General features: G+C 33.3%; 4 protein-coding genes across 5 annotated transcripts; all 4 read right to left on the reverse strand.

The window, feature by feature from the left end:
- Positions 1-1,247: 1,247 nt before the first annotated feature.
- On the reverse strand, positions 1,248-3,880 carry LOC111215684 (surfeit locus protein 1-like). Of its 2 annotated transcripts, none has more exons than XM_022719621.2 (6): positions 3,528-3,880; positions 3,348-3,454; positions 2,591-2,829; positions 2,030-2,204; positions 1,610-1,893; positions 1,248-1,505 (listed from the first exon to the last, which is right to left on the reverse strand). In XM_022719621.2, exons 1-6 carry the CDS (start codon positions 3,706-3,708, stop codon positions 1,436-1,438), a joined length of 1,056 nt encoding a protein of 351 aa, XP_022575342.2. In that variant the 5' UTR covers positions 3,709-3,880; the 3' UTR covers positions 1,248-1,435. The 2 variants fall into 2 exon arrangements, with proteins under 2 accessions (XP_022575342.2, XP_022575343.2); XM_022719622.2 differs by having other exon boundaries at positions 3,348-3,448; positions 3,528-3,878.
- Positions 3,881-11,016: 7,136 nt separating this feature from the next.
- LOC111215686 lies at positions 11,017-11,862 on the reverse strand. The gene is made up of 2 exons (XM_022719624.2): positions 11,432-11,862; positions 11,017-11,343 (listed from the first exon to the last, which is right to left on the reverse strand). The coding sequence occupies exons 1-2, from the start codon at positions 11,771-11,773 to the stop codon at positions 11,167-11,169; spliced, it is 519 nt and encodes a 172-aa protein (XP_022575345.2). The 5' UTR covers positions 11,774-11,862; the 3' UTR covers positions 11,017-11,166.
- Positions 11,863-12,028: 166 nt separating this feature from the next.
- Positions 12,029-14,911, reverse strand: LOC125608991 (TPR repeat-containing thioredoxin TDX-like). Its single transcript, XM_048779681.1, has 10 exons — positions 14,654-14,911; positions 14,537-14,570; positions 14,308-14,442; positions 14,142-14,229; positions 13,993-14,073; positions 13,849-13,913; positions 13,570-13,710; positions 13,337-13,450; positions 13,115-13,145; positions 12,029-12,577 (listed from the first exon to the last, which is right to left on the reverse strand). The coding sequence occupies exons 1-10, from the start codon at positions 14,764-14,766 to the stop codon at positions 12,243-12,245; spliced, it is 1,137 nt and encodes a 378-aa protein (XP_048635638.1). The 5' UTR covers positions 14,767-14,911; the 3' UTR covers positions 12,029-12,242.
- Positions 14,912-15,443: 532 nt separating this feature from the next.
- LOC125608992 (protein TIFY 6B-like) lies at positions 15,444-18,545 on the reverse strand. The gene is made up of 7 exons (XM_048779682.1): positions 18,258-18,545; positions 17,033-17,232; positions 16,603-16,814; positions 16,427-16,517; positions 16,086-16,341; positions 15,945-16,005; positions 15,444-15,865 (listed from the first exon to the last, which is right to left on the reverse strand). The coding sequence occupies exons 1-7, from the start codon at positions 18,340-18,342 to the stop codon at positions 15,763-15,765; spliced, it is 1,008 nt and encodes a 335-aa protein (XP_048635639.1). The 5' UTR covers positions 18,343-18,545; the 3' UTR covers positions 15,444-15,762.
- Between the last annotated feature and the right edge of the window lie 8,051 nt (positions 18,546-26,596).

Genomic DNA, 26,596 nt, shown 5'->3' on the forward strand with positions numbered 1-26,596 from the left:
AAAAGTTATACTACTTTCATTAATGGGCAATTGTCAATAATAGCACCTTTTGAAGTTTATGTCTCAAAAATAGTACTAGAATGAGAAAGTCACAAAAATGACATTCATTAAAGGGTAAAATATCCCTAATACCCTTGGTTTGAAATTAAATAAATAAATAAAAATAAATAAAATAAAATAAAATAAAAATAAAAAAATAAAAATAAAAAAATTTATTTTATAGTGTCAGATTATATGTTTTCAGATTCGAAATTTTTATAATTTTTATTTTGAAATTTTTTTTTTAAAACTTTTTTTTTTCAAATTTTCTTTTTATAATTTAAAAATACTTTTTGAAACTAAAATTTTTATTTTTATTTTAGTATTTATTTTTTATAAAATTTTAAACCCTAATTCCAAAACCCCACCCCTTAACTCTAAACCCTAAGGTTTGGATTAATTAACCCAAAGGGTATAAGTGTATATTTACCTCTTTAATGAAACCTATTTTTGTGACTTTGAGTCTTGAGTGCTACTTTGGGAACAAAAACTTGGTTTGGTGCTATCCTAGTCTTTTTCTCTTCATTAATTTTCCTCCAATTTCAGAATAAACTAGGTGTCTTGCCCGCATATACGGGCTTAATTGTTTTACAAATATTTATTAGTTTATTTTTTATTAATTCAAAAACCAGCATAATAACTTATTATTTATGTTTTCAAAAAAATTAAATCAAACATATATATATGACAAAAATATAATTAAATATATGTGTTTAATTAAAATTTATTAAAGATAACATTGACTTCAACCACTGAATTTATTATAATTGTTTTATAGTTTATTTTTAAATTTTATAATTGAAAAATATGTTTTAAGATAACAACACAATATATAAGAATTATCTTATTTTTAAAAAAGTTAATATTATTAATAAAAATTCGTTTTTGATTATATAATTAATTATATATAAAATTCATTAAGGATATTATAGATATTAACCGCTCTAACTTTTAACGTGAGAGCTCGATTCCAAAAATTTACTTCGCAAATAATAGTATAGATAGGCAGAAAACTTTTTTCACTTGATTGGCAAAAATAAATTGATTTCAGAGTAAAAATTAATAGCAGAGTAAAGATTTACTCTAAAAGGTACATCCAGTCACACTCAAAGAAATTAACATACACAATAAGAGTTCATTAGTCTTCCAAGACAAACTAAAGTAGTATATATATAATCAAATAAACACTAATAAACCGCAATTTTAACTTCAAGCAAATGGTGTTTTTTTTTAATTAGTAATACAAAGATTTAACATAAAGTTTTGCTGATGGCTTCTAGTTCGACCTTTCTTCGCATCACAGAAGAAGAAAAACTACGAAAACCTATCACAATATCATAACTTTTTTATTTCGGTGTGACAAAAAGAATGAGGCCTGATTTGATCAAAGAAAAGCTTATCTGCGGGTAGCCTTTGGCTTGAGCCTCTTGTAAGCCATGAAAGTCACAGCCGCCGAGAGAGAGTACCTGTTCATCATTACACACAAGCACAATCTCTTTCTCATTAATCCATAACACCAATTAAAGACTAACAATACCAAGAACAGCTCTTGTATCTGTATTGTAGTTACCATGTTATACAGTAGTTGAGATGGTCCTGCGGCATGACTTTACTACGGATCAAGGTATTGATGTCTTTCGGGACAGGATACGGTCTACTCCGATCTATCTCCTCATGAACGTCCTCTACGTAAATTGTGTCCTCAGGAAGACCTATGGCACGAGCCATTGCAGGAACGTCTACGTAGAACCACTGTCCTGTGCTTGGATCATTGGCCGGAACAAATATGCTCGGGTTCTCCCCTCCCCTGATCACACCAACAACTTCTACAGGCTTAACCGCGGACACATGCTCCTGCAAGATTTAAATTTTCACAGGGCATAACGTATGTAAGAGATTTGATAAAAGACGCAAAACAAAAAGAGCGAATCTTTGCAGATAGCTAAAAATTCAATAGGCGAATCAAAGCAAGTTTCTGAACAAGACTAACCTTGGGAATCACTGGCGTCTTAGACCAAAATTTCCACCATGAATTTTGCTCACTGGGGAGTGGTTTAGCTATGGTTGAATCATTTGTAACGGAGTCTGACTCGGTAGATTCTTGTGCCTTGTCTCTCCAACTACGAGGAACCCATCCACGATTCACAAGAATAGGCGACTGCATGCTAGTTTGACAAGGGAGAAGAACAATCCAAACTTAAGGAAATGCCAAAAAGATGAAAGCTAGAACTAAAACTAGCAATCAAAGCTTAAGTGACAATTCAGCAAAACACAAATAATATATGTCTAATTAATTCTCAAACTCTCCATTAGTAAGATGCCGTATAACAATGATCTTAGTATTTCATTCATAGAGAGTATGACTAGAGAACCAATGGCCTATTATATCCTACAGTACTTCGATAATTTCACAACCAACAGAGAATACAGAAAGATAAGACCCTACTTTTACTTTGATACGGTTGACACAAAAGTCTGATATGTTCAATAGTATAGGCAAAGGGGTTACAAAAAAGAAGAAAAAGCAAGGAGAAAGGATCATTACCCTCACCTATCCAGGTCACCAGGGATTGGCAATAGAGGCGTGATGACATAGTACCCATTTTCAGTTACTCCTGATATGGACCTAGACCGTGGGCCCAAATAGATAGACTTTTGCTCGTCAAACACGCCCTTGCAACTAACCCGTCTAAACTCCAAGGCATCCAGATTCTTATCAGGAGGATGGTCCGCGTTTAGCTTCATTGGTTCCATTTTCAACCGTTGTTGTTGGTACTCCAGTGTTTTGATCTGCGTTAACAAGGAATGAATCAAGCTTTAGGTTCTACTAAGCCAAAAGCACCAACGATTAGTAAAATGTACAAGCTTCAGCAACCATTTTAGAAGATAAAAAGGAAAGAAACCAAGACATGGGAGCGGTAGCCACTAGCTAACAATGAGAATGTATGATTAGGGCTCAAGCATTCAGAGTCTATAAGAGTGCCATTAGATCACTTTACATGAAAGACTTACTAAGAGCCAAACATTAACCTAATACACAAACTCTAGCTGGAATCTGAGGTTTTGTTCTAAATTAATTACTCTACATGGCAATGCACAAAACTTTAGTGGTTATACATAGATCAGTGCGTGTTTAATCAGAAACTCAATAAGAGAGTGTCCAGGATCAACACAAATCTCACTACTGTCCTCATCACTACAACCACAAGCATTGGTCTGAAGCTCTTCAATGCAAAGCACTAATATATATAAAGGTGATCTCTTTACTGATTCCAAAGAGGTGAAGAAGAAGAAGAAGATACACCGACCTTTTCCTCTCTTCTGACGATTTGCCATGAACCGAGGCCGAAGGTAATCGCTCCAGGCAAGAACAATAGTAGTTGTGTCCACTTCGACCCTCGTTTGTTGTCTGAAACTAAAAAACGGTTCTTAATATCTCTAGATTCCAAGCTCAAGCATTGGAAGACATAGTTGGTTGACTAACATACCTTGCGTTGGAGCTGGGGGACTCGTTTGGCTTCCAATCGCGGCGGAGGTGGAGAAAGAAGAGTCGGCGACGGCGGAGAACTGTCTCTGGATGGAATTGGAGGTAGAGATAGTGGTTGTGGCAGAGAACATGTGGCTGTGAGTTTTCGATCTGGTTAGGAGTTTAGACAAAGATGTCGCCATCTTCTTCTTCTTCGTCAAGATTTTTGATCGCCGGGGAGAAGTGAAGTAAAAGGGTTTTTGCCTCCACGACGACTTGTCTGCTACAGCGGAAATGAAATGGCTCCAGAGATTTGCAGAGCTTTGATCCTCTGCACACGGGTGCACCTAAGTTCCGGTGCTCGCTACATTTTGTGCTTCATAAAATAACATGTTTAGCTTTAGATTTCATGTGCAGTTTTCTCTTAATAATAACTAGGTGATAATCCGCACCCTGCACGGAGCGAAGAGATTATTAAAGTATTATAATTTTTAATATGTAGACATAATAAAAATTAAAGGCATAGTAAAAAAAATATATGTAAGAAAGTACGGATTATAGCTAGAAATTTTAGTATATCAATATAAATTTATATGCGATGGCCATTAAAATTAAATTGTATATTTGTTTGCATGCGGGTAAATTATAAATATAATATTAAATGAAACATACTCCCTCCGTTCGTTTATACATGACGTTTTAGACTTTTTTGTTGTACCAAAATATTTGACGTTTCCTGAAACCAATGCATAATATATCAATAAAAGACTTCTTCTACCCTTACGCATTTCACATAATTTTTTAGTCAACAAGTTCAAGTTTCATTGAAATTAACTCGTAATCGACACCTTTTACAAGAAGTGCACATTTCCAGTCAACTGAGTAAACACACAAATTAATCATAAAACTTCATCTCTCCACTATATAATCCATCTGGTAGTTTTATTCTCTCCACTAAGTTTATACTAAAAAAAATGAAAACTGAAGAGATCAACGAGAAAAAAAGATACTAAAGAGAAAGAGGAGACTAAAGATAAAGATGATCTGCCGGTTTACAAGATTTTCTACCGTGTCAAACGCGACTTCGATTTGAATAAGTTGTTCTTCTATGATGAAGGGGAGCTTCACCCTGACATAGCAACTGAAGAAGTCATACTAGAAATATTGAAGATTTATCTCCCACATTTTTTTTAAATCTAGATTTTATTCTATTGTTCCAGTAATTCCGTAAGAATAAATACTAGATTTTGATCAGCGCTTAGAAAGCGCGGATTTATTTTTTGAATTTTATAATTTTTAATATAAATTTTTATATAAGATAGTTTATAAGTTTGGACATATTATTCGGAACCGAATAATCAACCCATACCAAATTGAAAAAATGAAACCAAACCTGAACCAAAATTTATAAATAACCGAACATATCATATATCTCTAGAACCAAGATAAATAGATACCTGAATTTTTAAAATACAAATTATATACCTACAAATATTAATTATATGTAATTTCTAAATAACCAAATATCTTAAATATACTATTTATAAGCTGAATTATTCAATAAAAACAAATTACTCAAACATTTTTTCAAATATTTAAAAAAATATCTTAATAAGTCCTCATTATTCAGTCTAATTTTTCAAAGGAACCAAAACACCAATAACTGGTATCTACAGTCAAACCAGTAAATGCAGTCACCGTATATAATCTAGTTTCAATTTAATAAAAAAATACATTATTTAAAATCCTTTAAAATCTAAAACTCCTATTAACTCGTGATCTATAGCAGATGACATGGTAAAAACTAAAATAACATGATAATATTTTACAAAATTTGATTAAATTTCTCATATAAATTTTACTAAGATATAAAATTGAATAAACTACATTGTTTTTATGTTATACATTCTAGTTTATAGGTTTTATAATGACTATTTTAAGATTAAATTTTCGAGTTTTAGAAATAAAATTATTATTAAGTTGAGTATAGTTTTGTTAACTATAAATGTTAAAAAATAAATAAAATATTTTATTTAAACATAAAAAAATTCTAAAATGCTATAATTTCCTGAGAAAATATTTATACAAAACTTTTTCTCCTAATAAACCCAGTTGTAAAAGATTTCCATCACAAAAATAACCTAGAAAGGTTTTTAAGGAAAAAGCTATAATTTTGAAATATAATTAAGCTTTTTGTTGTATTGTGAAGTTAGTATCGTAATTGGAAGTTAATATGTTTTGACCGTCGAATGGTATCATGTTTTTAACTTTCTGTTAACCGTACTTGCATCATGTTTTTATGTTAGTTTGGGTCATAAAACATTTAATATGAATTAAAAATATGGTATTGTTCAGATTTTAGTTACCAATAAATCTAAATGTTTTTATAGTAACTGTTGTTGTTAAAGAAAAATGATCGTGGATTGTATGATTATTAAATCAGTTATAAAATAATCTGTTTTTTTTTTAAATAGGTATAGTGCCACGAAAGTAATATTCCAAGAAAAAATAGAGGCAAAATATAGTAATGATTCTGAATTAATAATATTGATGTATAAATCTTTGGTATATCATAGTAAATTGAGTAATACATAAGAGGATTGATTATCTTATAGTTAGCGAAATATAAGGTAATTGATTATTGTATAGTTAGAGAAATATAAGGTGAGACCAAAAAAATAGTGAAGTCTAGTAAATAGGTCCAACAACCTTTTATAAGTAGATTTTTTGGGACTCCTTCCCTTTTAATAGTATAGACTAAATTTTGATCCGTGCAACCGCACAGGTGTTTGTTTTCATTTTTCTATATATAAATTATTGTTTTAGAACATAAGTGGTATATATTTTTAATGTTAATCATATACTTAAATATTTATATAACTATTTCAAATACAATAATTTTATAATTTACATGTTATAATTAATTAATTGTTTAAATCGTATGTATACCACTTCTTATTATATATTATCTTATTGTATTTGCATTTAGTTATTAAGAAAATTAATATATTAATGAGAAAATATATTTAAAAATTATTTTGTATTTAATTTATGCTAAATTCTGATCCGTCTTTCAAAACTGGATTTTTTTTTACCAATATTTTTATGCTTATTCATTTTAGATAATTTATTATTGTATATATAAAAGTCTAAGATATGTTAATTTTCAGACATGTATTATATAGTTTGTTAATTTTAAGCTGGTCTATCATCATATTATATTTTAAATAAATAGTTTATATTTATGAAAATAAAATTTATAAATTTATCAATTGAATATAATTTTATCATATTTATTTTAGTATAATAATTATATTTTAACATGATCATGACTATAAAGTAGATAAAATAGAATATAATTTATTTATTTTCATTTTTAAACGATAACTTAAAATACATTAAGTTATATTTTAAACATTTTTACACAGATTTATTAGAATTTTTAAAATATAATATATAAATATATATTATATTTAAAATGAAAATATATTATGATTAAAGTAGTTACAAAGATTTTATATTATTAACTTTAAAGAAATATATGTTAATTTTTATACATGTATTATATAGTTTGATAATGTTAACCCATCTTACCAACATATTAGATTTTATTTTTGAACATAAATATTTTATAATTACGAAAATAAAATATATAAATATATAAATTTAATACAATTTTATTATATTTAGCTCAATATAATAATTTTATTTTAATATGATTGATTATGATTATATAATAAATAAAATATTATACATTTTTTATTATTAATTTTATATAACTGAATATATTAATGTATAATAATATTTTAAACTAATTTCGAAATTAGCAAAAATATTTAAATATAATTTTGAAAATGAAGATCTTGTAAAAATCTTTTTAAACAGATTTGTTAGAATTTTAAAATAAATATATTTATATTTAAAATGAAAAGATATCAAAAGATATTATGATTAAAATATTTTAAAATTTTTATTTATTATTAGTCTGAACTAAAATGTAATATGAATTTCTATGAATAGGTCCATTAGGTCCATTTTTTTAAAAAATCACACATGAATCAAGGTTGTGACTTCTGTTTTAATATATAAGATGTGAAATATAATTTCACAATTCTACATTTTCTGTTAATCATTTTGCTCTACTTTTTGGTCTTGTCGTTGTTATTATTCACAAAACAATTTTATGTTAATAAAAAAAATAACAAAAATTTATTCATTTGAAAACATTAATAAATAATAAAACTACAAGAAATCTGAACAAACAAAAAGACTCCAACGATAGTTCAACAATTTTAAATAACTAACTCATGAAGATGAAGCTAGTGTATCCATTACACTTTGGACTAGTGAAACATCACAGCTTATTTGAAGAGGAAGGCGACCTTCTCTATCGAGCGCAGCTTTTTTCATATGTGGAATTTGATAGTTATTTTTCCCTCCAACTTTCATGATCTCTTTCATGCAAGTCTGAAGAGTCAAAAAAATATAATTTACCTTCTCGGAAGAGTATTCTTCATAAGAATCTTCCACGGCATGCACAAGATCTTCTACAGTAGTCGGACATGCTTGGTATTGTAGTGATTGGATCGCACTGAAAAAACCAAGATCTAAAATTAGATCGGGTGATTTTGGAGGCTGGCACATTAGACGTATATCAAAACCGTTTTTAGACGCAGCTTCTTGAAACTCTTTGTCATCGCATTCAACGTGTGTCCGTGCGTTGTCTTGTTGAATGAATATAGTCTTCCCCCGATCTTCAATTGGCCATCGTTCATGGATTACCGGAATAATCTTTTCAATCAAATACGCTTTTATATCTTTTCTTTTGACGGAGGTTAATGCTTTTAGCTCCAAAGTTCCAGCATCTCTGTTCTTACTTCGTCTTTGAGCTGGTTGGAGGGTGACAAAAGGAAATACTCCTATTTTTCCAGAAAATGTCTCATTCCCTTCATCATCAAATCTTGGCCGAGCCATCGCTGCTAAAAACATAACTTTCGTAATGAAGTTCTTACTTTGACAAGTTCTATGAGGCACCTCTTCCTCTGGAAGTAAATAATACTTCTCTGTTTGCTTTGTCATGTAAAACCATTTTTCGTCGATATGTACAATACTGTACATATCAATGAATTTTGGTTCATGAACCAGAGAGTCCTTTTCCAACATAGACAAACAGAACTTCAATCTAGCTCTTATATTCTCATCCGATAAACTTGGTTTGATAGCATTAGTATGACGTCGAATCGTACCTTCCTTGACACGTTTATGTAATGTCGAAGTAGCAATGCCCAAACCCATTGAAAGCGACCGTAGTGACGTTCTCTTGCGCAACGGAATTTCCATAACTTGATTCAAATCAAGTTGGATTTTCTTACGACCACAGCGTCCGGTTTTTTTGTGTGATACATTGACTTCTTCATCATTTGAAGTGTCTTTAGTCTGTTTCCAGATCCTTTGCACCGTTCGGATAGGTACCATAAACAAATCAGAAACTTCCCGTGTAGTATTTTTCTCTAGTTCTCCATTTTGACTTCTCTCCAACAAAGCATTATATATTGCCCATCTTTCTGGGTTGGAGATATTCAACATTTTTCTGTTTGGAAGCTCTGTTTGATCATCAATCTCTACATATTAATATAAAAATAGAAATGGTTAGCCAAAAAATATTTGCAAGACTGACCTAAAAGAACGACACATGTATATTTGTTCATATAAACATACACAACTTTCATTCATATACTCCGTATTAAGAAAACTATAGAGACAAGTAGAAATAAATGTCTGGAGTAATTTTAAATCAAATTGAACATACACATCACAAACAAACAAAAATAGCAGCCTTTGTTGACTAGTCTATGCAAAATTGTGTACAGAAATCACAAATATAACTAAAAGTCAAATCTTATTTAACACTATTGATCGTTATTAGAACAGCAAAATGTTGAGAAAAAGAATTACTCCGTAGAATGGAAAAATTTACCTGAATCTGTTTTGCTAAAACAATCGTTGGAGACAATTTCATCGATCGCATTAGCAACATCATCTTCATTATTGAATACAACTATTTCTTCATCAGTAGGAGTTTTATTTAGATCAAACAAAAACTCACTTTCATTACTTGTAAATGGAAGATTTAGATCAAAATTATAATTCATCAGGGAAATTGTGATCCGCTTGACTGTGCTCAGTCAATATATAATCATGATTTATTTTAAGTTTGGCTCCAATTTTAGTTTAAAAATTTTTGTTTTGGCTCCATGATGAAAATTTTTAGAATGATTTTAACACTAAAAATTTGTTTGTACGTATATCACAAGAACACAGAAACTTGACTTAAAATTAATGGTGCATTTATACATTTCTTATGATAATTTGTCAATCAATACAATACTAAAAGGGGAATACCCTCAAATTCTAAGCTGTCCACGTCATCAAAAATATTCAACCAATCAAAACATTTCATTTTTGGATATGGGCTTAAAATTTGTTTAGAATGGACTTAGGTGTGTGGGTTTTGTTTGGTTTAGGTTTGGGCTTTTTTTCATCTGTCGATCTTTCCAAAACGTCTGCCGATCTGAAGCTTTAAATCAGCTTATCATGGTCTCATAAACCATGAGTTTTTCTTTCTTCCTCGAGTCTGCAGTCTCCTCCTACGACGCCGCTTTGCATTCTCCGGTCAGATTATGAATACGACGGATCCACATTTAATCACTAACGCCACTCAAGAGTTAGTTTTTTTTTTGCAGATTCAACACAATCGTCAATACCAAAGCTTCAGGAAAGGAAATTAAAGGAAACTATCTCAAATAGGGACAAAGGTAAGAACCAATAACAATCTTTTTTTCTTTAGGAACAATTTTTTTTTTGAAACACCAGAACCAATAACGATAAACTATACTAACTCATGTCACTCATATGTACTGTTTGACTATTACTTGCAGTTGGTCGAAATGTTAATCCATGGGTTTAAGGTTTGATCCAGTCGTATCAGTGTTGGATTAGTTTGTTACACAAGAAGATACAATAAAGCTAATCTAGAGTCGTATCGGTGTATAGCTTCTGAAACGTATCTCCTGCTCTCTAATTTCTCCGACCACGTTGAATAGGTTGATTAGGAAAGGGATCCCGCCGGTATTAAGGTAAAAAGTTTGCCTTTTATTTCTAATGCTGCCAAGAAAAGTCCACCGCCCTAGAGAATTATTACAGTGATTTGAGCAGGCCGAAAAGGAAAGACCACATTGACAACACAGCAGATTGATCGTGTGAGACTGATCTTATCCGAAGTCTCAATTTTTTTTTTGTTCTTCAAAAAAATTGATGTATTTTATATTCAGTTAATTTTCAAGGATATATTGGTGTTGTATAAATGGTTATAAGCTCTGTTTCATATTGTAATTTTATGTAGTCTCAAAAGCATTGTGAAAACAAGATGCTATCGATGCTGTTATGGTTGGAAATTTAGAATACTTGCTCACAAAGAGATAAGGGTTGGTATCAGAGAGATTCACTTCTTCCCTGCTCCAGAGCAGGTACCTACGAACTGATTTTGTTTTACTGCACTTCAAGTTTTAGTATTGTTTCTTATCATATATACCGGAAAATCAAACCAAAATCTCAAAAAGAATAAACATGTACACAATTCTCTAATTCAATCCAAGTTCTAATTATTTTCGAGTATTGAAAAAAGGACCCAACAGCAAACTGATCATGTCATCTGATGTTGGATCTCTGGTTCCATTTGTTTCTCCTCGAGAAGCTTTCATGTTTGATCCATCATTGACATCAACCACCATTGGTTCAGATGTTGACAATGCCTGGTCTTCTTCCTCACCTTTGACGTACTGTGAACTCAATCAGAAGTAAATAAATGGACATTAAACACCAAATTCACTAATAGCAAAACCGGCTTGGTAATATACTATGGCATACCTCTTGAGCAAAGCTTAACAAATCATCAACCGTGAGATCCTCCTCATCTTCTGGACTAGTCACGGATTGAATAATCTCGGGACTCTTAACATCATCGCGAATACTAGGCTTAGCCTCTTCTTCTTTGATTTTCCTACCTACTCTTCCTCTTCTCCTGATCTCCACCTTTTTGGGTTCCTCTGAGTCATCTGTCTCTCTTCGAGTTTTACGCTTCTTCTTGGTCTTGGGAGCTTCTGCTTCCTGTTTTACTTCACCCTCGTCTGTTCTATTGCTTGTAGCTGTTACACCGGATGACGCGCCGGCGATCATCCACGGTGGTAACCGCCTCATATTCCCATCCATCGGATTTGACCTTCTCGTTCTTGAAATCCGGAAGATAACAGGCTAAAGGTTCTTGTGTTGGGCCTAAAGCTGAGCCCATTTATATAACTAAAACCCAAATCTATCAGAAATTAGTAGAACTTTTTGCTAAACCGAGACTGAACCAATCTCACCAAGAGTTTTACTGAGTTTGAAATTTGATTAGTAAAAATTGTTCATCATCCTAAGTTTCTCACCAGTCACCCCTTACTCTTCACTTCATCAGCTTTCGCTGAAGACAGGAAACACGGCTCTTTATTCAAATATGACATTTTAATTTTGAGACACATAACATAACCCTGAACCATCACAATGCCAATGAAACACCAAGGAAAAGAAAACACATGTAAACATGGTTACAAATACTTAAAAATTATGGTACAACAGTTTTGTTGCAAAGATTCACCATCAGCTCTTCAGCAATGGGAGAAGACTGAAACGAGCCATACCATTAGTTAGAAGAAGAGTGCTGTGCAATCTTCTTCTCAAGCGAACCTTTATCAGCTCCCACAACTTTGTCTACCTGTTTGCCATCTCTGATGAAGCAAAAGGTCGGGACGCTGCTTATGTTCCAAGCAGCAGCCACGTCATTGGCCTCGTCTATGTCAACTTTCAAGAAGACGACTTTCGGGTGTTGCGTGGCCAGGTTTGTGTACACAGGCGACATGTAACGGCATGGTCCACACCATGTTGCTGTGAAGTACATGATTAGCAGACGCGATGCCTTCTTTGCAGCCTTTGTCTTTCCTTCTAGCTCGCTCGTAGAGTGGATGCTAATCACTTGTCCTGTATCATTAAATGAGAAACAAAAATTTGGCTTTTATAAAATTATGTTTTGGCTTTACATCAGCTACAAATCAAAGTCTGTAAGGATAACGAAAATTCAAGATAAATGCAAATTGCTTTTCTCACTGAGTCTCATACTTGTGATCAGCATATAAAATCGTGAGGAACTAGCAGTATCCAATAGAAACACAACGCTACTGAGGTGTAAATACACCAGGATTTCCAATAATTATTCCCCTAAATTTTTCTTTTCTTGGGATGTTATGGTTCTGGTCTGGATTTATATGATTAATCAGGGAACCAATGCTAATTAAACTGGAGGAACGGGGTAAGCATTAAGCAATCTTAAGCAAGCTGGTTAGTGGCCTAATCATCTGGAATTAGTGACTAATTAGAACTTATTGCGCTTTGATCTTACTGAGTGCAGACAGTTAACTAGGACAAGACTTACAGATAAATGTTCCGACACATAAGTAGTTCATTTGCAGTAAGATAATGAAGTAGAGAACCTCTGAAAGAGATGGATAGAATGTTTACCGTCTTTAAGTGCAGACAAAGCTTCTCGCTCCTGCATTTATAGGATTCAAGAATAAGTAGAAGTAAATCAATGAGCATGAGATGTTTGATATGACATGAAGTGGATAATGTCAAAAAGACGTTATATTGTTACTCTCGCAAGGAGAAGATAACAAAGCCGATGTGTTTTTTGGCATTATATACGAATCACTAATCATGGTTTTGGTTATGGGTGGGTCTGACCTGGGCTTCTTGCTGTTCTCTTCTCTCACGTTCAGCCCTTTGAAGCTCCTTTTCTTTCCTCAGACGTTGATATTTCCTGCGGTGTTCTTCGATTCTCTTTGCATTGGGCTCAACCTGTGAAGTATATACATTAACAAAACCTTAAGCTTTACTAAACTTCATTATGAGGCTATGAGGCTGTGCTTGTACAGTGATATCAACAAAGGTAAGAGAGGTTTCCTTTCCACAGTTACCTTCTTAAGTGCCGACCCAATCTCCTCATCGTAATCTAATTTTGACGCTACATGAAGATCAGCCGCAGCTTCTTCCCATTGGCCTAACATGGCCCTAGCCATACCTCTTGCTTTGTACCCCTTAGCTGAATCAGGGTTGAACTAAACACCAAATTAAACTGCTTCAGCTAGTTATAGGAGAAAACTATAAAAAAAAACTATTAAGACATAAACTTGCTTTTCGAATTCATCTTCTGCACAAACTAAACAAAGTTTAATGCGACTCAAGTAAATGCTCACCTGTAAAGCCATGTCCGCATCCCGGACTGCAGCATTTGGCTTCTTGACTGCTAGAAACACAGTAGCTGCGGAACAACAACAACTACAAACATTCAGAATATCACCCACCTTTGGTCGGAAAGAGAGTAAAATAAAGTCACTCACCTCTAGTGGCGTAGAGAATAGCTGAAGAGGGGTTTAACATGATGGCCTTTGTTAGATAATCAATACCTTCGTCGAACTTTCCTGGATACCAATCAAAGCATTAACGAAAGCCCATGAGCTAAAAAAAAAAAGGTTAAGAGTGAAAGTACCTTGAGAGATTGCCTCCATAGCTTTGCTCTTCTCTAACTGAGCAGCATCCCTATCTTCATCCGTCACTTCAGCTGTAGAATCTCCCATCTAAAGAAACAAAAATCAAACAACCATGGAAGATTTGCATTAGAGACAAAACAAAAGCTCAAATCTTTCACCGCTTACCGGTTGAGGAGGCTCATTGTCTGGCTCAACAACATCAGAATCATCCAAATCAACATCAGACTCGGTAACTTCATCATCATCATAGCTAGGAGAGAAGCTGGGTTTAGTCTCAGCCGTATCCTCATAATCTCTTTCCTACATTCATTCAGACAAACGAACTTACATAAATATATAGATACAGTAGTTAAGCCAAGAAGAGGACTTTGATCAATCAACAAAGACAACTTACAGTCTTCACTATCTTAGGGACTTGAGCTCCTAAACTGTACGAGAGAGACAACAAAAACATCGATTAGAAAAAGTCATGGAGTAACGAAAAAGTGAATCTTTGAAGTAAAGGAAAGACCTTCGGAGATAATCTTTGAAGAAAGTCAGAGAAGGATCGTGGAGGAGAGAAGGATTCAGTTTCAGCTGCTCGATGAATCTTCGGAGCTCTGCTACTTGATTCGCATCCATCATTGTTCGTCTCCTTAACGGAACGAAGAGCTTGGAGCAGCGGCAGTGATTATGATTATGAGAATGATTAGTTTAGCTGCTTCTTATGATCGATCGTACGGTGGCGATTAGCAGGTGGAGTTGGACAGAGTGATTCGATGTGCCTCGAGAGTATCGTGTCGGTAGAACCGGTCGGGTATGTCCCGGTCGAACCGGTTTTGTATTCTCCTTGATTTAACCAACACACCAAAAATCTGATTTCTCTACTAATCCAATCACTTTTATAAATCTTGTACCTCTATAAATTTATACATTTTTTAGTTTCAAATTAAATATCAGTTCGATAGAGTTTTTTTATAAATCTATATTATGATTTTTCACGTAAAATTATAATACCTAAAAAATTCAAATGAAAACATAAATAATAATTTATCATTATTATATTTTAATTAGTAATGCATGTATTAATAAGTAAATATAAAATGTTTTTTTTTTTTTGAGTTTGATCCAAAAAAAATATGTTTCGAATGAAATCGTGTACTTTTTGACTTTGCTTCTTGGCGACCACTATGTTTCTTTCTAAAATCTCATCATTTCATGAAAAATGCATCAAAGGAAGGTATGCAGTATACATGGTCAATTACATCGATTGATATGAACAACCTGGTGTGAGCGAGCATTCAACACTAGCATCTCTGATCTAAAGAGAAGAAACGAACATTTTCTACAAAATTCAAAAGTACAAATTCAATTTGCTCTCATAGTTCCATTCGACCAAAATGACATAACTGAAGTATACACTATACTACAGTATAAGCTAGCTACAAAGAAACTCAATGTAGCGAGAGAAGAAAGAGTTACACTATAGTATATAAGCTAAGAAGAAGCTCAAGTGTAGCCAGCGCAAAAGGAAAATTCTGTAACAGAACAAAAAAAAAAAAAGAACTGAAAAATTCACCATCGAAATAAAAACATGGTCCTGGAGTGGTCTGAAGCAGTATGTATTACTGCAAATGAGATTTAGGTTGCAGAGCTGAATGACGAACTTATGCATTCAGATATTGGCGTACGACAGTCTGTTGGTGACTTCTTGTCCAAGCAATATGGCGATACACTTGTGACCCTGCAACAACCAACAGTGAAAAGAGTTATTTCAAGAAACAGTTAATCAGTTTTATTCGGTAAAGAACGGTTGTGTGTACCTTTCTTTGCGTTTCTCTAAAAACCTAGCCAGAGATGCTTTGCGAGCCTGAGGTAAAGCCACTGCATACAAAACAGAACAACATTGAAGCTACATCCATAAAGTAGGCGAGTTTAGCATCAGGTGTAAGACTTGATTTTACCTGTTTGAGGCTTTACAGTAGATGCATTAGTTTGGTTGTTATGGTATGTTGATGCAAAGCCTCTTGCTCCGAGTACATTTGTGCTACTTCCAGCTTCAGGGCTAAGATAAGAGACTGTAGGCATGAAGCTAGGAGGCATAGCTGAAGAATCAACAGATGCACGAGCATGATGGACCACCTGTTGATGAGTTTGAGGTGGTGAGAAGGCTTGAGGCATAGAGGAACCGTTTCCAGCTAGCAACATTATCGCCTTGGCCTGTGATGAAGGAATGATATTATTAAGCAAATGAGTATCATAAAAGATAAGAGACGCATAAATGGGAGAAAGTGATCTAAGATACCTTATCAGGAGATATGTCATCATAAACACAAACTGAACCGGCATAAAAGACGGTCAACTGAGCTGGTGATCCTAATGGCTTGGAAGAAGATCTGGCAAAAGAAGAAGTTTTGAGTCAGCACTACAATACATGATATTATGACTAAAAAAAGAAATAGATAGAAGCAGTGAGTGTACCTAATATCAGTTGTCCCTACAATGGAACCTGGAGCAGGAAGGACTGAGATTGGAGGTGCCATGATAGGAACTCCTACAAAAGGTTGTGAGTTTATGCCATTGCTCATGAAGCTTTTTCCTCCTGGTGGATAATGAGACTGGAGACCCGGCCTGGCCATGGAAACTGTGATAGATTCTTGCTGTTGATGGGAATTAGGGAACATCCTGGCTCCCTGAAAGCAACAAGTCATAAATGAGAAGCTTAGTTTAAACCACAAATGAATTAAAACCAAGACTAGATTTAGAAACTAGTTGTCATAAACTACAAATAAAAGTGTTCATCAATGTGGAACCACAACAGAAACTACCTAACAGGTAAAAGGGTAAACATGGGTCCATAATGCACAATCAACCTGATAATTGGGTTAACATAGGTCTTAATGAAAAGTACCTGTACAGAACTGTATGGAGTGTTCCGGTTAGAATCATAAACATCTGCTACTGATGATGGCATGAATGAACCAGAGTGTGGGAGATGATAGTTTCCAGGCTTTCTATGTCTGTCATCTTGAGATGGCCTGAAAGATAGAAACTGAGAAGAAGCAGCAGAGCCTTTCTTTGAGAATGACCAGTTCATTCCTCTATTGGGAGCTGCAAAAATAAAACTTTAAAGTCAGACATGGAGTGGTAACTGTAAACTATAAATGTCTTCAAGTTCATACATAACCAACAGATGATTAATTCAACACCAAATCCAAAAGTAAAGACCAAGTAAAAGAATCTGATACTATAATTATCTGATACAGTTGACAATATAATTATAATTAAAAAATTTGTAATTATAATTAATCATTTTTTTTAAACTGATACTGTTTACAAATTCAACGAGGCAACAAAACCACCTTAGAAACCATGTCTAATTAAAAAAATTATCCAAAGTCTAGTACAAAAACTAGTGTATTTAAATGATTATTTTAAATTGATAATTAAAGAGAGATTCAACTTTAACTCCACAGCACATGTTGATGCACTACCTTTATGGAATAGCACGTTTTTGCCTTATAAAAAAACAAAGTGGACACAATTTTTATTCCTCGTGGTGAGAAAAATATTCATTCTCATTGTACCTTCAATTAGTATTTTAATTTTTCACTTAATCAACACACTAATCAATATTTAATCAACTATATAAAATAATCCAACTCGAACTTTCTTTGTATAATTAATCTTCTACGTTTCTATTTTAATATTATTTGTGTACCCCTCCATTCAACTACTCTTTTCCAACATTTTACGTATTCGTTTTTAAAAAAGAAACTAATTAATTAATTACACCTTTTATCTCAATTATTAGTCTCTTCAAAAAAAAAAAATCAAGCTAGAGATTAGTTCTGGTTCTAAGAACATGTGGTTAAACCGGTTCTGTAAAAAAAATACTACTAATGTCCTGAAAAACAAAAAAAAAAACTCCACGGTTCGATTTCTCGAGAAAGCGAATGAAAATGTTCTCCCTCCAAGAGACAAACTGACAATCCAGTTCCCGACCAGACCACAAAACCAGGTTTTGCAAGAAAATAAAATATCAACCTAGTACTAGCTCCTAACGAAATAACTGATCAAGGAATCACAATAAAATCGATAAGATTGAAAATCAATCAAGGGAAAAAAATATTAACCTGAATCTCTGGAGCTTTCGCTTGTTTCCTCTTTCACAGTGATCGGCGAATTTTTCGAACCCAGCCCGAGAAAATCTCTCTCCATGTTAATCGATCTCAAACCACGAGCGATTGAAAAACGCCGGAATCAAACAAATATCTACCTGAAATAAACGATCAAAGCGTCGCTGGAACTTGGAAGATGGAGCAAAAGAGAGGATTTTCTTTTTGTAAGTTGGAAAAAAATGAAAAAACGTGTTAACAACACAGACCGCGTTTTCTCTTTTTAACCATCGCGCATGAGAGACATGTGAACAGCACTATTTAATTATATTTTGAACCTTTTTCTTTGAATTAATTAAAGTAAAACAAAATAAAGGTAAAAGATTCCTTTTTCTCCTTCGCTATTGGTGGAAAAGGCAGCTGCAGGTTTGTCCGGTTACGTCACCGGATATAGGCGGTCAAAAAGCACGTGCATCATCGTGCAGTGCGATTTATGCTACGTTGCACGGAAGCTTTTCGGACGTCCGCTTCCCGCTTCGGAACCGGAATCGGAATCAGAACCTTGTGGAAGCTTGCGGAATCTCGTTTCCAAAACGTTTCTAAAATATTCTCTTTAAAAACCCTGTTGGAAGATTATGATTCCGTTTTGGAATCACGCTTCCATTTAAAAAAAAAAATACAATATATATCAATAAAATATAAAACCATAGTTTTAATCTATATAAAATAAATAAATAATAGTAATGAATATTGAATTATAAATATATAAATATCAAAAAAACTATAAATTATCTTTATGCATTGAGATTTTTTATTAAAGATATAGCACATATTAAAACATATTGTGTCAATTATTTATGAAGTATTAAAAGTAATTAATATAATATTTTTTGTAAACATAATTTATGAGTATTTTTACAGTTTTAATATAAAATCATTTCAAAATTATTATAAATGAATAAATGTTTTATTTCAAAATTAAATCATATAATTTTAGTCCAAATTTTTTTAAAAAAATTACATATATATATATATATATATGTGGATATACGCTTCCAACACGTACCCACTTCCTAATATTTTAAAAAATCTCGCTTCTGCGCTTCCTTACGCTTCCGCTTCCACGTACCCGCTTCCGTTTCCATGTAACATAGGATTTATGCGTGTGGGTTTCTTTTGGCGGTCCGGCACGTGCATTATTTTATTTACGCGCGTCACTAGCTGCCAGTCAATTTTTTAACGTGAATGATTCACGAGATGCGAAGCGGCAGTTTTAATTATTATTTTTATTTAAAACAAGCGAAACTGTGGGCTCACGCGCGTATGAAGCACGTAAGTTGTAAACTCGTTGTTTTAAGGATTTCCTAACCCTTTTGTTTAATAAAAATGTCTAATTAATATTAGCACTTTCGTGCACGTTCTCTCTTGACCAAGATAAAACATTTGCATGTTAAATTTTATTTTGCAAAAATAAAAAAAACTATATATCGGCTGTATTTTATATTGTATAGTTAGTACGAATAGTTTAATACCCCATGTGATTATGTCACAATTCAATTATTATATCACTTTTAAAATCATTAATCTTGTCAGTGTACTTCAATGATATACAATGTTATATACTGTATTATTTTGCGATTAAATAATAGTATATACTTTGCTTAAACTATACTTGTATTAATGTAAATATTGGAACCAAAAGAAAATGTTTTTAATGTAAATTTAATACTAAAACGATTCGTTGACATCGTGCTGCTGAGTAGTTTATAGATGCATGTGGTCCTGGTGATGAAATTACGCCATTTCCTGCGTCACATTCTTGTTAATTTAGTAAGATTGTAACGTTTTGAAATGTTTTATACAGTAAGAAGCTTTATAAAAATGGAAAGTTGGAAAGCAGGTCAAGTACACAACAACTCGCCCATCTCGCTCACGATAACATCGTTCTGGGGAAATGTAGCACACGTTATTTTCTCCAGCCTTTAATTATGTATTTTCTCAATATTGATATCAAAATAAAATATTCATTTGATATGAAAGTACTACGATGCAGTTTTGTAAAACACAACATTCCATATAGATAATAGGATCAGATCAAAAGTGAACCTACGGAGAGAAGATAATATCAAAAGATGCCATAAGCGTATCTTTCACGCTATGCTCCACATTGAACATCCAACGATAGGGAGATACTGAATACATGGAACATGCATCCGATAGAATGAATATTTCTTTAATTATGTTAGTGCTGCTGGTTTGGTCGTTGAATATGATCGTTCTTAACTCGGAGAGATGGTAACTTTCATTAGGTTTCTAGCTTGGCAAGTTTCTTATTTTAGTAAACTCAGATATTGCTAACTATTTCAAACATAAATCCATTAGTTCTATATAACAATAATCGAAATTAAATATACTTGTTGCTATTTGCAATAAAAAAAACGTGTTCAAGCCATATTTACTACCAATGCAATCACGGTGGAATATATTTATGCATGCAATCTCGCACCTTCTCCTACACCTCCATGGGAACAACTATGGCAATGTTAAAGGCCAAGGAGTCAAATAAAAGGCCACATAATTAAAGGACTAAGGTTTGGCAGCACACAGCCTCAAATCGTTGAGAAGTACCCATAATCCTCTATAAAAACGGTTGCTTACCGAGCCTTTTTCGGCCTCGATCGTATTCAATCCCCTTGCCGTAGTATTCCATGGAGCTAGAAGCCTTTAAAAAAAAGCAATGTTTGTTAGATGAACAAAGAGACCCTAACCATCAAAATATAATATAAGCCCAATGGACTTGATCAAATATGGAGCGCTTAATTAAATTTTCAGCGGTTGATAAATTCAGTTGTGTTGGAAAATGATGTGTAGATGGTAATGAAATTTTAGTTGTATACCAGTACTAGAGCCTTTTTTTCTGCGCTACGCGCGGATAACATGTTTTGAAAAATTGTGTCTATTGATTAGTAGATAGTTTGGAATTATTGTGTTGTTTGTATACTGTCTTGAATAAAGAATCAAAATTGTATTATAAAATAAGTGTATGAGAAAAAAAGTTTTTTAGTAACACTTTTATAAATTTAAATCATGAATTTAAAGTATTTTTGAATGTCGGTTTAAGACTACACCATTTTGAACATGTTTGAGCGCAATATGAATTGAGTAAAACAAAATTTGATAATATATAACATAACATGAATAAATCCGGTCCATGGCACAAGCAGAGTAGGCGACTGCTTAGGGCTCAAAAATTTTGTTCCTTTTTTGGTTTAAAATTTGTTTTTAAAATATTCAATTAAATGGAGCACATTTTGTAAATTGTAATTGAGCCTCTACTGGGTATGGACCGTCCCTGATCATGAATTATTGTAATAAAAATATAATCTTAACATATTTTTTTATTTTGTTATATTGATTTTTTTATCATTTGCTCATTTCATTTGGAATGTTAAAAAAAAATTATTTTAGACGTTGTTTCCACAATAAATATATTGTTAATTATATGAAATTATCCATTTAGTTATGTTGAATTAATATGAAATATAAATAATATTGTACCTTTATCTAATTTCCTCTAAGTTTAACCATGACTTATTGTTATTCTGTTGATCTTTAAAATTTTATTTTTGGCTAGATGACCATCAAACACAAATTATACAAACTTAATCTGTTTCACATTCGTGTCTTTGCCATCGTTCTTGAAGACTTAAACATTGAGACTTATACCTTCAGCCAATACTGTATTAGTTTACCAAAATTAAGTTTTAAAAATGTGTAGTTTCTAAAGGTATCTCTCAGTGTGATAATTGTGAAAGCAGTGTTACTATATTACTTTATAGTTAAAAAGAGACCATATCTTTAAACATATAATTTAGTGTGAAAGGTTATTGAAAATGTTAAAAACTTAATTTTTTTTGTCAAAATGTTAAAATGTAAAAACTTAATTTATATTGCTTAATGTTGTCTCCAGTAATATAAATTTTCAATCAAATTCTCTTTGTAACTAAACAAACCTATTTTGCAGGTATATCAGACAAAAATAAGAAGTATCATAATCCAAAACAAAAAAAAAGAAAACACAACATTACTAAGGGCATCTCCAACAATAACACTAAATTTGGTGTTAAAATTACTTGATGTTTTTTTTATCATCTCCAACAATGACATCAAATCTTACACCAAAAGTAATACTATATATTATTTGATGTTTTCAGTTTTAAAATTTTTATATTTCTAATATTTGTAATTGATAAATAATTATTTTGTTACATCTAGATTAGATTTATATTTTACTATTTGTAAGTGATAAATAATAATAGTTATTTAATGATTTATTTTGAAGATAAAATTAAAAAATAAAAATTTAATTTTAATTATGTGAAATAAACTAAAAATACAAATAATAATATTATTTATGTTTAATTACAAATTTGATAGTAATTGATCTATTATTAAATGAAACATATTAAAATGTATTTTAGAGATTTTATGTGATGAATATTATTACACCAAATATGAAAAAAATACAAATAATACAATATATTTATATTTAATTATAAATTTGATAGTAATTAAACTATATTTTTAAATGAAACATATTAAAATATGTATTTTAAAGATTTGGTGTGATTTGGTGTAACACTATTCACATTATACTAAATTTGGTGGAATGATGTCAATTTTAGTGTGTTGTTGGAGATGAAATTACACCAAATTTGGTATTTTGGTGTCTTGTTGGAGATGGCCTAAGGGCATTTTCAACCATGGCACAAAATTTGGTGTTAAACTTTATTTTTCAATTCCACTTCTCGTTGCTGTTCAAAACGATAACAATATTAATTCTGCAGGACACCAGTGTTACGTATCCAAAGTTGTTTTCTATTTGTAAGTCTTATAACTTAATTGTTCTAAAGTTGATAAAAAAAATGTGGGTCCTTGTGTTTGTGTTTTTTTTTAAATATGTCATAACAGACTATTACACAAATTCTTACTCAAGAAAAACAAAAACACAAACATTTTCCCCAAGAGCTACCCTCACTTCCTCACTTCGCTTATTAATAAAGCAAAATATCATGCTCGTCAATGGTTTAAATAGAAAATGTTTGTGTTTTTTTTTTTAAATATGTCATTCTATTAAAAAAAAGCAGTACAGTCCAGCTCATGTCAGTGTTTTCTTAGTTAAATCCAGAGAAGCCCAATTAATAATCATTACAGTCGTGCATTACAAAAAAGATTAACGAAAGTTAAAACAGATTTTGTTAAAGCATGCAGCCAAAGCGGTGAAAGAAGAAACCAGAGAATCATGGGATGATCCATCATAGCGTGCTAGCGATCATCAATTAGTTTAATTGGAGAGAATCAGAAAGCCTTCATAGTAAAGTGAGTGGCAAATCGAGCTTACAAAATTTTGTGTTTGTGTTAATAATATAGAAGCGGTTACTATCAATTCCTCAGTCATCCCCATCTTCTCCCTCCTTGCTGCAGAGTTTATTCTCCATCTTTTCTGCCTCTTCTTAGTCTCTTTGTTTTCTACTGCTGTTTCTCCTGACTTCACCAACCACATCTGCATAGGACAGGGGGAACAAAGATTTTTACAGCAATACCAAGAGGACAGCGTTGGAAAATGGGTAGGAGACAAACCTGGTAACTCGGTGTTGGTGATGGCAAGCGAGAGCAGCTGGTCAACCGGATGATCTCGTAAGGGAAAGGGTTGAGTGTTGCTGCAATCTCAGTGATTTGGTTTTGTCGTTGAATCGGATGGAAACAGGTGTCTCTGCAAGCTTGAAATTGTGGTTACTCCTAGTAACATCGAATCCATGTAGCTCATAAAGAGCCTAGTAAATTGTGGTGCCAAGAACGTGTCGAGTCGGTGCACTCAATTCTGATTGAAGCCTGAATCAGAGTTGCCTGCGGTCCAGCATAATGTAAACATTAAAACATTTTTCAGTTTTGGAAAAACATAAGAAAACTATTTTTTTCACAACCTATAAGCTTCTACAAATTTAATGGATTATCAAGTACCTTTTCATCCACCAAAACCATGTCGATACCCATAAGTTTCCCTTCTTTTTTGATATTTCTTGCCTTCCAGAAATACAGAGCAAGAGTGACAACAGTCTGGCGACACCATTTTTAGAACCTTGTATTTTTGTGAGATGAAAAGTTACAATTAGAACAGGAAGAGGAGGTTGTGAGAGAAACTCGTGATGACTCTATTTATATAGGACTAAGATCAGTTGATTAAGAAGATGAAGAATTGAAGACAAAGTAGTGGGTAGATGTGTTTAAATGCAATAACTATCATGAGTTACAGAATCAATCGGATAAAAGCTCTAACAAGAAAGTCGTTATTAGTGTAAAAAATACTTTCTCAATCTATCAATGTACGTACATGAGCTGTATTTATACATACATTGTATACGGTTTAGTAAAGGGAAGCTAAACCGATGATTAAACTTAACCAGAATCTAATCTAAGTTAACCGGGTTCTCTAATACACCCCCCTCAAACCGAAGGCGAAGAAGGAGAGAAGAGGTTTGAAATGGAGAAACGTCGAAGTAGTGAATGAAATGGACCCGGGTGTAGCGCCTTTGTCAAGATATCAGCATGCTGATTGTTGGTGGAGACATGAAAGAGCCGCATGAAGCCATTCTTGATCTGATCACGGATAGTATGACAATCTATCTCGACATGTTTCGTGCGTTCGTGAAACACCGGATTGTGAGCAATGTGAATAGCGGACTTGTTATCGCAGAACAACTTCGCAGAGGTAGTGACCGTGATCTTTAAATCTTTCAGGAGCTGATGAAGCCATATCAACTCACAAGTGGCAAGTGCCATGCTCCTGTACTCTGCTTCAGTGCTGCTTCTACTCACGGTTTGTTGTTTCTTGGACTTCCAGTTGATCAATGATTTGCCAAGATACACACAGAAACCAGATATTGATCGTCGTGAGTCTGGACAAGTAGCCCAGTCAGCATCCGCAAAAGTATTTAAGCAGATATCAGAATCAACAGAGTAAAATAAACCCTGGCCTGGATTGGACTTTAGATATCGCAAGACCCGATGTGCAGCCTGTAAGTGAACGTCTGTGGGACAAGAGAGGAACTGACTCAAATAGTTCACAGCAAAGGTGATATCAGGTCTTGTGATTGTGAGATATAACAGTCGTCCAATCAACTCACGATACGGCTTTACAGAAGGAAGAAGAGTACCAGTATCCTTACGAAGATGCACGGAAGGATCCATTGGAACAGAGACGGGCTTACACGCTAGCATTCCAGTAGAAGAAAGAATGTCCAATGCATACTTCCTCTGACACAGAGAGATACCAGTTGAATTGCGTGCAATCTCCAAACCCAAAAAGAATCGAGGAGCGCCCATATCCTTGATCTCAAAAGCCAAATGTAACGCTGTCTTCAGTTCATTCAGAGCCTCATCATTGTTGGATGCAATCAATATATCATCAACATATACCAACAATGCTGTGAACGAGGTCGAAGTCTTCCGAACAAAAAGAGTGTTATCCACTAGAGACTGAGTAAATCCAGCAGCTAAAACCACCTTCGAAAAACAATGATACCACTGTCTCGATGCCTGTTTTAGGCCATACAAAGACTTACGCAATTTGCATACCGGGTTTGGAGGTAGAGGAACTCCATTTGAAGGTGTATAGCCAAGTGGTAAACTCATGTAGATCTCCTCGTCAAGATCACCATGTAAGAACGCGTTGGTAACATCCATTTGCGTTAACTTCCAACCAAAGCAAGCTGCCAAACTCAAAATCAACTTAACACTTGCAAGTTTAGCCACCGGAGAGAATGTATCAATGTAGTCAATTTCCTCTTGCTGCGTATAACCTTTGGCAACCAAGCGAGCTTTATACTTCAAGATGGTGCCATCAGGATTATATTTGATGGTGAATACCCACTTACAGCCAATGACATGCTTCCCTGGTGGTAACGTCACGATGATCCATGTCTCCTTAGTTTCCAAAGCAGTAATCTCAACACCCATGGCATTATTCCAAACCACATGTCGCACAGCCTCTTTAAATGTATGAGGCTCAGTCTCGATTGTGCAGGAAAGGGTAAAATTTTCATATTGAGGATTAAGTTTGGAATAAGTGAGAACAGAGGACAAAGGAAAGGAAATGACAGTATCAAAGGTTTCTGAAATATGAGGATTAAGTGGAGTAGGATTAAAAAGAAGGTTGCAATGATATTCAGAAAGCCAACCTGGTGTTTTAGTATGACGTCTTGGCCGAGTATTGATCAATGAAGTCGGCACTGCATCAGCTGCAACAGTCTCTTGTGCTAAAGGGGCACTAGCAGACGATGTATTATGCGAGGACAGTG

The sequence above is a fragment of the Brassica napus genome, chromosome A5 (genome assembly GCF_020379485.1).
Source record: "Brassica napus cultivar Da-Ae chromosome A5, Da-Ae, whole genome shotgun sequence".
NCBI classification, from domain to species: domain Eukaryota; kingdom Viridiplantae; phylum Streptophyta; class Magnoliopsida; order Brassicales; family Brassicaceae; genus Brassica; species Brassica napus.

Bases quoted from the DNA above. Each gene is read 5' to 3' on its own strand.
- LOC125608991 (XM_048779681.1), bottom strand. From the start codon at position 14,766: ATGATGGATGCGAATCAAGTAGCAGAGCTCCGAAGATTCATCGAGCAG. The intron at 14,230-14,307 runs GTAAGCGGTGAA...TTGTTTCTTTAG, and splicing joins ACAATGAGCCTCCTCAACCG to ATGGGAGATTCTACAGCTGA. The intron at 14,074-14,141 runs GTACTTTCACTC...ATTGGTATCCAG, and splicing joins TATGGAGGCAATCTCTCAAG to GAAAGTTCGACGAAGGTATT.
- LOC111215684 (XM_022719621.2), bottom strand. From the start codon at position 3,708: ATGGCGACATCTTTGTCTAAACTCCTAACCAGATCGAAAACTCACAGC. The intron at 2,830-3,347 runs GTCGGTGTATCT...TTGTTAACGCAG, and splicing joins TCGTCAGAAGAGAGGAAAAG to ATCAAAACACTGGAGTACCA. The intron at 1,894-2,029 runs GTTAGTCTTGTT...TAAATCTTGCAG, and splicing joins AGACGCCAGTGATTCCCAAG to GAGCATGTGTCCGCGGTTAA.
- LOC125608992 (XM_048779682.1), bottom strand. From the start codon at position 18,342: ATGGAGAGAGATTTTCTCGGGCTGGGTTCGAAAAATTCGCCGATCACT. The intron at 16,006-16,085 runs GTAAAATCAAGT...TTTTGTATGCAG, and splicing joins TACTGTAAAGCCTCAAACAG to TGGCTTTACCTCAGGCTCGC. The intron at 15,866-15,944 runs GTACACACAACC...TGGTTGTTGCAG, and splicing joins TTAGAGAAACGCAAAGAAAG to GGTCACAAGTGTATCGCCAT.
- LOC111215686 (XM_022719624.2), bottom strand. From the start codon at position 11,773: ATGGATGGGAATATGAGGCGGTTACCACCGTGGATGATCGCCGGCGCG. The intron at 11,344-11,431 runs GTATGCCATAGT...TTGAGTTCACAG, and splicing joins TGTTAAGCTTTGCTCAAGAG to TACGTCAAAGGTGAGGAAGA.